Below are 11,158 nucleotides of genomic sequence, written 5' to 3' on the forward strand. Positions count from 1 at the left end.
AGTCGGAGCCAAATGTGAGCAGCAGCGAATGTGGCAACTATACATGAATAAGAAATACTAAGTATGCAGATGTCAATTGCAACCATACAGGAATATAAGAAAGTAAGTGAAGTGAAGTAAGTGAATGGGGACAAAGGTAGTATTTTGCCAGGCTCCAAAATATAAAGCATTTCTCTCTTTTATTGTCTGCATTCCACTTAATTTGAGGATAGACTTTCATATTTTGAAAGTGACCGTCTATTGCTGTCATTTTTCCACACGCTTTTAGCATCACATAGCTGTATTAGCTTAAGTGTTACAGCACAATATCGTTGTGTCGCGATCTTGTCGGCTGTATAGAATTGCCGTTAACACACAGTCGTCTGCGCAGTATCGGACGTAACGTTTTGGCGCTGGGGAACGCGGCCGCTCTCTCAAGCCCACTGGCATGAATATCGCGAGGCTAGTGGCGAGCGGAATAGCCCAAGCTAGCAAAGCTGAGCGCTGTTCTCATCCACAACCAGTTCGTTTTTGGACTCATTGATCCCGCAGTGATGTTAGAAGATATGGAAGTAGGTTAGTGCCACCAGGATTTGAATTTGAAATGTAAAGTGATCACATTTTCAATAGTTGTATTTCAGTGTAACTTTTCAAAGTTAATTCAACTGGCTACAATTCGCTGTCTGAAATTCAACTGGCTACAATTCACTGTTTAAAATTCACCGTCTGTGCCACCAGGCAGGGTTACTTCAGGTCAGAACCGAACACCCAACAAATCGCAGTTACGCTTTCTGAGTATGTGACGTCATGTGACTAAGAAAGCGTTACTGTGATTGGTGGGGTGTTCAGCCTGGTGGCACAGACAGTGGATTTTAGACAGCGAATTGTAGCAACGATTGAAAATGTGATCACTTTACATTTCAAATTCAAATCCTATTTCACTTTATATCATATCCTGGTGGCACTAATCTACTTCCATAGAAGACTGCGTCGTTCCGTTGGCCGGACGTGTGTTCTTCAGAATTGGATGTTTTAATCCTTCCCAATGTCTAATTGGATGGAAAGATGGCTGGATATAAAGCACTTGACTTTCACAATGGGCTTATTTGCTTTTTAATCCAAACATCAGAGCTTGAGACATTTGCACACTCACGCGTTATCACAGCTAATTTGTTCTTTTTTTTTTTCCCCTTCTTAGACCATGCACGGGTCAATTTCTCATAAAGATGACCTACTTTTACTAAACCGTCCAAAATATTCCTGTAAGATTTTTCAGCGCTTTCTATTATTACATTACCACATTGATATTTTTTTTTCGTTTTATCTTTGTTTTGCTTATGTGGGCCTTTTTCTGTTTTATATTCATGCTCAGTTATAAAATCTTATTTGGGAGGTGTTTTGTGACATGTTTTAATTAATCATGTCGTCATGCTCAATCAGCTACTAACCAACAGCGTCAAGGTAAAACTTGTGTTGTATAAATAAGTAAAGGGGAGGCTCGAGTTCAGCTGTGGCTGGTGAGTGTGTAAAGTTCGATGGGAATCCGCGTTTTGAGCGGCTTCACCTCTATACTTGAAACAAGTGAAGAAATGCCTTTCGGCGCCAATCATTCAGTTGTTTACTATCTTTGAGCAAGACGAGATGAGGCTTCAACTCCCTGTTGGTCCGTCCAGCATTTTTCTTACATTGAGAAATGGCCAAATGATTCTTCTGTCTGTTCTATTTTTGGCATCTGTGTGTGTGTGTGTGTGTGTGTGTGTGTGGTGTGTGTGTGTGTGTGTGTGTGTGTGTGTGTTGTGTGTGTGTGTGTGTGTGTGTGTGAACGGGAAAATCTGAATTCCGTTGCTTGTGAAAGAGGAAACTCCACGAGCATCATATTGACTTTACTTTGCTCTACACTTTGCCTTGGACAGGTTGTACTTTTTGTCTGCGTTATGCTTCATCGGATTAAAAATTGTTTGGATTTGTTGCTGCAAGACCACGCCAGTGACCATGCAGGCCCTGCTTTTAACCAAGACTTCCATCCTAGCCCACTACTTGAGGATGCCTCAAAATCAGAAGAAAACTAACGTGTCATTTGAAAAAAAACAAAATAAAATGTTGGGGGTTATGACCTGTGAATTTCCCTAAATGAATTAATTTGGATTCTAAAGGAGACAATAATGCAAGAGTTTGTCGTTAACCAGTTTATACCGCTTCCATCAAGCCCAGCTAACGAGATTTGAACTTGCAACTTCCCTCATAAACATTCCTGTGGGAAAACTCGTCTTATCCCCCATCCTCATCAGCGCCGCAGCTTCCTCACTTCTGTAGCTGCAAAATCAAAAGAGATAAGAGCGTCATTTGATTATTTAACGTCTTTGAAGCATATTAGACGCAAATGAAAGGAACACACACACACGTTTCATGTGTCTTGTGTGGATCTCTCTTGGGCCACGTTATTTCAGTCAAATAATGGCTTGCAGTATTTGAGATGTATCAAAACAAGCCACATGTACTTCAACTGGGGAGACAAATTTGTGTTCCCCTTCAGTGTTGATGCAGGCACAAAAAAAAGTAACGAGTCTCTGGACTCGAGCTAACTGAAGTTCAAACAAAACTGGATAACTTGAAGAAAGACCCATCGATGTCGCATTTCATCTTCATGATATACTCGACATGGCAGCCACCCAAATGGCCACTATGGGACATTTACATGGAAAACAGCAAGACCCAAGACGAGCTTGTTTAGACAACACGGCTACTGTACGCGAATGACCAAATAAGGCAGAAAAATTGATTGTACTTGCCCAGAGACCACCCTACCAATTTAACGGACCTGCGCTAGCCGATGAGCAAGAGCACGACCGAAAATGACTTTGAACGACTCGGATCCATCTCTGGGGAGCGGGATGGGATCGGACGGTGACAATTGGCACCCTACCTTCGCCCAATCTTTTGTATTGAAGCTACTCGGCGTGTTAAAATAATCTATCTATCTATCTATCTATCTATCTATCTATCTATCTATCTATCTATCTATCTATCTATCTATCTATCTATCTATCTATCTATCTATCTATCTATCTATCTATCTATCTATCTATCTATCTATCTATCTATCTATCTATCTATCTATCTAATCTATCGCTAGCTAGCTATCACTAAAGCTAGCTAATGTACCAGCGCTGTCAGAATGAATATATTTTGCATACTTGTTTTTCACATTCCTACAGAACAATTCAGCAGAACCATGCAACACCGGCGTTCCGCATCTCTTGTTTCTATTAAACCTGACAGCGAGTGTTTTGTCATGACCACTGACTGCTCTTAAAATACAAAAACTGGTGGAAAAGCTCAAGAAGTTCCCGTGCTAAATGTGAAAATGCTCTCACATACCTTTTTTTCCCACCAGGGCACAGAAAAAGAAGATTAGTCAAAAAAAAAAAGCCCCGAAGGGGCATAAGAGACCAAGTGGCACAAAATAGTCAAACTATGTGGTCTTGTGTTTTTGGTTTCGTGTAGTGGGAAGTCATGGGAAAAACAGCCCCGTTTAACTTTGGGAATGTTATACAGTTGTGATGTCTTTGCTGCTCCGACTTGTCATCATGAAGATGCTTGTAGAGAACAAAAAATCACTTAAATCCCCAGCAACGATATACAGTACGTGACGCATTACACTCAAATATTCAATGTGTGAAGTAATGATGTTTCATTTGATATGGCTCCTACTCAAAACATCTGCTTAGGCCTTAAAGGCACAAGATGTTAGCCAAGTCTAGCCAAGAATCATACCATATATGTATGTTCACTACACTGACCTGGATCTCAACTCAACCTGAATGAATTTATACTGATAAGAAAACTGTTGAGTTCAGCAGCAGCAGCAGCAGCAGCAGCAGCAGCAACACACACGAGTGAATCAGGCTTGAATACATATGAGAGAATCTGAAGCTTTCCATAGAATTATGAGCAGTTGCAATTGTTTGTTTGTTTTGCAATGCATTGTTGGACGGGCTGATGCAACAGGGAGTTTGAACTGATGGAATTGGAAGCGTTATTGGAACAAGAACATTTTACTGAATTACTGAAGATAAATCTTCTCGATCTCACAATTGCGGGAAAAGCAGCAACCACACAAAAGCCATGTTTTGTTTGATTTAACGTGCAAAAAGTATTTGGCAATTAGATGTAAATGTATGTACCCATCTTAAGTAACATTGCTTTTAAAACTTGGGATTGCAGACCTGAAATAAAAGGCTGAAATCAATCGCCAGGGGCCAAAATGCATGGAAGTGAGTTGAAAAGGAGATCCATCGCAGGTGGAATGGTTCCTTCTTGTGACCTGGTTCCACGTCAGCCCCGAGAATCATTCGGAAAGTCCAAAATTGCATGGCTGAATATGTCATGATCATCTTTCTTGGCGTTTCAGAAATGTTTACAGGAGCCTCTCATTTCACACCCGCCTTTCAGACGCGTTATTTAAAGATGTGAAATCAGCCCGTGCCAACCGTTGCAGATTGGATCAATCACGTTGTGAATTGTAAATGTTTCTATTTGCATAATTCGACTCCTCCCGATATGCCTGAAATGAACACACGGCAGCGTTGCACATTCAGCAGACTCAGTCTTGATTCTGCCCAGTTAGTAAATCGAAGTCCGCTCGCCTGTGCAACCACGTTTGGGAAATTGGGCCCCAATTGGGCCTCAATCAAATGAGTTGACCTCCAGCTCCCTACGACCCTGAATGGAATAAGCAGTGCAGAAATATGGAAGGAAAGCGGAGGGATGGATGTTATTATTCAGTTATTAACGATTCACATAGTATTCATACTTGATAATGTGTGCAACGCCGATAATAAAACGAGGAGAAAACTTTGCAAGAAAGCTCAATTTATTCACGTGAGCTTGATCCATTATATGTAATAATCAACTGGCATAAGTTTGCTGTGACCTTCGGACTGTTCAGCAGGAATCCGTCAACAAAATAAGAAAAGTATACTTAAGAGAGGATGAGCGCACATAAACCTAATATTGATACTAATTTTACATTCCCTACTTTATTTTTTTTTCTTTTTTTTGTCCAGTATTTTGGCATCATTGGGGTACAGTCACTGATATGTTTTATTTATGAGCTGTGTTCTTGTCAAATGAGCTCATAAATGAATATTTCATTGACCTAAATGCCGCATCTGACGTGTCAGGTGAGGTTAGATGCTTTATTGCTTACTTGTCTATAATATCCCATAAGGCACTTGTTGGAATTTGTGTTGAGGAGCGCTCTGGCGTTAGACTCATTCCTCGTTTATCTGTAATCCAGTTTCCCGTTTCCACAATTTGGCTCGCGAAACTAGCTGGGCGTCGTCTTGTCGGACACTAAATCCTCCAAATCTCGTACTGCTGGAGGTCTCCACTTGTTGAGAGGAGGACAGAGACGGGGGGCTTTGTTTGGACAGCAAACACACTCCTCGTACAGAAAACACAGAGGGAGGGAGGATTGGGGGGGTGGGCGAGTTGAAGAACATTTCTGTTTTGCTTGTCAAAACCCAAGCGAGTTTTGTGCACGCGGTCACTCGAGTGAAGGATGGAAATGTTCGTTCTAAAATGGGAAAAGATGTTACGGTAATTCCTCAAGTCTCAGCCATGCCTTTGGCACATATTAATGGGGGGGGGGTGTCTACCGTAATTCCCGGCCTACAGAGCCCACCTGGGTATAAGCCTCAACCAGTATATTTGTAAAGGAAATACCGTTTGGTACATACATAGGCCGCAGCAGTTTAAAAGCCGCAAGTGCCAAATTGAAACCGACAATTAAACACGAGATATTTACAAAGAAAGACGGTACACAGAGTTTAATGCTAGCAGGGGCAATTAAAAAAAACATACTGGTAAGAATCACTGATTGGCAGTAACGCGCTATGGCAGCGCTAACAGAGCTCCACCGTGCTGAAAAGTCTCCTTGTGAATAATGCGCATGCGTTGCTAACAGGGGAACTCCGTTCCCCAACGAGAAAATGTCCATCCCGATGGGTATTCCAAGTTAGCAAAAGTTCCAGCCGCTCCAAAAAACAAAAGGCAGAAGGTGTCCGTGTAGCTAGCGTTCCAGGCAGCGTAGTTTCGAAACATTTCACACACATAACAATAGCCAGGATGAACACTCGGTGAAAAGTTGATTGGGCGTGCACGTTAATCACAAGAAGACACCGGGAGCGCTCCGACCATCACACCAGACCGGTAAAAGTCACTTCCTCGGCAGATACATTCCACCGGTCTCACTCTTAGATTTTCTGCTTGAGTGCCCCCTTGCAGACGTTAGAAAAAAATGCACAAATTAGCCGCATCAGCGCATAAACCACAGGGTTGAAAGCATGTGAAAAAAGTCACGGCTCATAAGCCGGAAATGACGGTACGTATGTTTGTGTGTCTTTTTCAGATTGTCCTTCTTGCCCAATCGAAGCTACTGCGACAACCGAAGAACCATACTGTCCAACGAGCAGGAGTCGCAGGACTCCCTCGGACCTCTGTGAGGAGGACTTCCCCGGTTGGGGGCTTGCCGCGATGCTGAGTTTCCTCTGTGACCGTCCAATTGTACTGCAGCGGTCAGTGGCGTCGCCATCCCAGGATATTTAACGCGCGCGGGTCCCACGTTCCAGTTGTTCAGAAAACATCTGGACCAGCAGATGTAAAGACTGCAAGGTGCTTCCTGGTTTTAATATAGTTTTTCATCATCCGAGTCAACTGCGGGTCCAATTTTTTGTGTTTTTTTTAATTGGCCTCACCTGAAACACTTTCCCGTTGACTTTGAACAGAAACTCATCAACGCGCACAACATTCATTAACCTGGATCCCTTTCCTGTATAAATACAATCATGTTGCACTTTAACTGACTCCAGTAAGGCAGTGTTTAGTTCATATTGTACTGCAACAGGTCATTTTCTATTGTTTTGAAATTGTACGTTCTGCAAATATTTATGACTATGTAATACCTTCATGTTTGTTTGTGTCTTTTGAAAGCAGAAAGGTCCCTCATACGCCAGGAAAAGGCGCCACAAGCAAAAAAAAAAAAGATTTGTGATAAAAGTGATTAGAATGCTTGACAGCGCTACTTAATCAAAAATTTCCATTCATGATTTCCCTCTTACTATTTGTCATAAAACCTATGTATCTTTTTTTTTTTTTTTTCATGAGTGAGTGAGTGATCTTGGACAAGTCACCAGCCAATCGCAGCGCACGTGGAGGTTCCATGATAATTTTGTTGCAAAGACATTTTGGCTTTAAAAGTGGAAAAAAAGTGACAAAGTGAAGCATTTAATATTCATCAATTTGTCAATACTTTATTAGTCGCACAAATTTTTTTTAGTATTGCTAATATTGTTAATGTAACTTATTGAACACCATTGTTCAAGTGCATTGTCTTATCTTGACCACTAGAGGGCAGATTGGCAAACCATTACTTAAACTTCCACAATCTGAGATCCAATGCACACAAAAAAAAACCTCTTTAACAAGGATACATATTTATGTAACATTGTTCTGTTCTTGTAGTGGCACGGTGATTCAGCTGATAAAGTATTGGCCTCACAGTTCTAAGGGCCCGAGTTCAATCCCAGACCCGCCTGTGTGGACTTAACATGTTTTCTCTGGGCACTCCGGTTTCCTCCAACATCCCAAAAACATGCAACAACAATTGGACGGTCTAAATGGCCCCTTGGTGTGATTGTGAGTGCGGCTGTTTGTCTCCATATGCCCTGCGATTGGCTGGAAATCGGTTCAGGGTGTACCACGCCTCCTGCCCCTTGACAGCTGGAATAGGCTCCACCACTCCCTGCGACCCTCGTGAGGATAAGCGGCAAAGAAAATGGATGGATGGTTGTTCTGCTTGTAGGTTGGATTCAAACTAAAACAAAGCTGGTTCTAATAAAATGACCTCCCCTCTTGAACAGCTAAATAATAATAGTAAGTAATAAAAATGTTAAAATGTGTCTAAACATGTTTGTTTTTAAACATTACATGAAAACACAACATATTTTAGCCAAACTTTGAGGAGTGAAGAATTGTGTTGGTGTTCATCCTGATCAAGTTGTGGAGCCTTTTCACTTTTGTTTACATATTTACATTTGTCTATGGAAGACGTGTATTATAATTCCGGCATTGGGGAAGAAGAAGAAGAAGAAAAAGCAAAAGCTTGGCAGAGGACTGCAACCAAGTAATTGTTATTCATTTTAAGGACACGTTTTGAATACCACTTTTTCTGGACCTCATTTTGTTTCACAATATATTGGGTTCATCATCCTCTCTTATGTATTTTGTCATATACTGTACTGCACCTTTGCCTACTTGAGTGGAAACAATGGAGAAACGTAGGCTGCTACAAACTGCAGACAAATGTCTTGAAAAATAAACTGACCATTTGTAGAAGATTGGAGTAAAGTGACTGTTTTTGCTCACGTTTTGCTCAAGTTCTGGATCGGGTCACGTCACTTGTGTTGTGGTCATTGCGGCTTTCTTTTAAAACAGCATTAACAACTTCAAATTAGTCTTCACGGGAGGAATAAATTGTTCCGTCGACTTGAGCCATTTTTTAACAATCGGTGTCATCAGGCGCTATATTTAGCGACGGCAGCGCTACAATCAACAATCAGTGATTGAGTCTATCATTAACCAATCACTGGAGGAATTTTGTTGTTTTGTGAAGCCGCCCGAAATGTTCTGCTTCCCGTCAAAAAATTATTTCAAGGCCCCGTTCCCACATCGATGATGTTCCTAAAATATAATAATCATAATCCGCTTTCCCCCAAAAGAGGTGTCTGCGGAAAGCAATTTGCTGTGGGATTTTCGACTGTTTTGTGAAGAAAGTCCAAGGGATTTCCTGAATTAGCTTCTGGTCTGGTCTCACTCGCCATCAAAAGCAGAAATTACCTTGCAAGAGGTTAAACTATACCTCAGAAAATGGATTTCCTTTGAAAAATGAGCAAATAAGAGCAACATTACAGTACGTGATTATTGAAAGACAATTTATGGAGCAATGTTATAATGTAATGTAATGTTAATATCATGTTTTTATATATGTATATATAAAATGTTAATATAACACAACCTTTGCTTGGAAATTGTAAGAAAAAAAAAGCTTATTTATATGCTTTATATCCCTTTCTATCACTAGGAATTCAAGAGTGAATTTTTTTCCCTCCTTTTTTGTTTCTGAATATATATATACTGTTTGTGTCTTTTCAAGTAGGTTACGCTCGCAAAGAACCAGGCCATCTGCAAAGTTTAACAACTCTTTGCTAGGACACGCACCAGTACAGAAGTAAAAGAAGAAAATCATAATAATAAAGGAGAAGAAATTATGAATTGCAAGTATATTACCATAATGCTACGGCCGCTAAACATTTTCTATAGAAATTCTATAGATCTCTATAGAATTCTATTGAATTTGTACAGAACAACTTGTTTATAGTACTTTGGCTGTGATTTTCTAGCGAATTTCTACAGAACAATAGAAATTCTGTAGGACTTGGGTCCTAAAGTTCTATAGTTCTTTAGAAATTCTTTAGAAACGTTCTATAGAAATTTTTTTAGCAGGGAAGAACTTACAATTTTAGCACAAGAGAAAATGCAGTCAAACATTTAAAAAAAGATACAAGTTAATTCCACATATACTTGACATGTTTTAAGGACCCTCGCAATCCCACGGTCATGCCCCGATGACCCTAAAAGTTCCAGCACTTAACCTCCTCAACTATTGCAACGTCTATCTATCATTATCTATGTGGCTATTTGCAAATACCTATCTATATCTACGGTGGCTATTTGGTGTGTCAAGTCTGCTCTAAATTGTCAATTTCATGTGTCTCCAACTATAGTTTATATATATATATATATATATATATATATATATATATATATATATATATATTTCCATTTTGATGACATAAATCTGTCATTTCCATGGCAATCATTGCAAAGCAATGTGTACAGTCACGCTAACACTCTTTTTGTACTGACTGCGGTCAGTACCACATTGTCTTGGCGCAATCGTCATCCCCCCCCCCACCTCCCCCATATCTTCTCAGACCTCGGACACCCAATTTCACCTCCCCAAGTCACGTGAGTACCCCCATTTCCCCGCCATTGTTGTGTGACCTCTGGACATGACCCCCGAACATCTCAAGCACCTGATTTGACCTGCCCAAGTCATGTGATGAACACATTCGTTGCATCGGTCTCAGCAAAGCCCTCCAGAGGCATTTACACGTCCCATTCGCAGGTATGATCACAAATGACCTTTTTGTGACCCTAACCCCCACACACCCCTTTATTTCCTTTTGTTCCATATGGCGTCCCTAAACATAATGTCGTGCCACAAAAATATGATCTCACATTGTTGTTGTGACCCCTTTTGTTTCCATACATGCGCTAGTATCATGCCGATGGGTGACCTCTTGGGTCAATAGGTCATCCATGAAACTTTATTGACATTTTCCCAATATCATTCCTCTCTCACCTTTGTCACACTTAATACAAAAACATGAATGCGCTTGCTCTCAAGCAAGGTTAATAAGTTAAGGAAGTGTCTGGGACGGTGTTGCAATCGTTGAGGAGGTTCACCGGAGGAACTTTTCGGGTCATCGGGGCAGGACTGTGGGATTGCGAGGGTCCTTAAACATATTGAGCATACCTGCAATTAGCTCGTCACTATCTGAAGAGTCAATATTTGAACCAATATTTGCTTCCTTTTTGTCCTTCCTGTGGCCAATTTGTATGTTTTGTTGGGGTTTTCTCCAGTTACTCCAGCCTGCCCTCATTTTTCAAAAACATATATGCAACACCAACATTAAAATATTGCAACGTAATAGGCCTAGATGTTCATTTAAAACAAAACTAACGTTTTCACACTACCAGTCAAAAGTTTCAAGACACTTCTCTATTGATTAGCATGAGAAAATATTTTTGACTAGTAGTAGCCAATCCAATATTACACAGTTTATGAAGGCTAACATGGGCGAGGTGGAAAAAATCCATTACATAATGATTTGATTGAAATGAATTGCACCTAAATACAAGTTCAAACAGTTCTTAAAGATCAAGTGTCATGCCTATAAACATTCTAAAGTAGATATTGGAATGAAAAATACACATAACATTATTCACTTCAATGTCCATATGAAAAAATAAATATGAGCGCAAAGTTGCGGAA

At 40.5% G+C, this 11,158-nt stretch overlaps 1 protein-coding gene across 2 annotated transcripts in view; it reads left to right on the plus strand.

Annotated features, from left to right (window-relative positions):
* si:dkey-247m21.3 (5-hydroxytryptamine receptor 4) overlaps positions 1-8,359 on the plus strand; it is a 41,918-nt gene extending 33,559 nt beyond the window's left edge. For both annotated transcript variants that reach the window (XM_061801856.1, XM_061801857.1), the window contains exon 7: positions 6,392-8,359. In XM_061801856.1, coding sequence (XP_061657840.1) covers positions 6,392-6,485 — 94 coding nt within the window. In that variant the 3' untranslated portion in view covers positions 6,486-8,359. The remainder of the gene's footprint in view (positions 1-6,391) is intronic.
* The last annotated feature ends 2,799 nt before the right edge of the window (positions 8,360-11,158 follow it).

Source organism: Syngnathoides biaculeatus, chromosome 17, assembly GCF_019802595.1.
Source record: "Syngnathoides biaculeatus isolate LvHL_M chromosome 17, ASM1980259v1, whole genome shotgun sequence".
Classification (NCBI taxonomy): domain Eukaryota; kingdom Metazoa; phylum Chordata; class Actinopteri; order Syngnathiformes; family Syngnathidae; genus Syngnathoides; species Syngnathoides biaculeatus.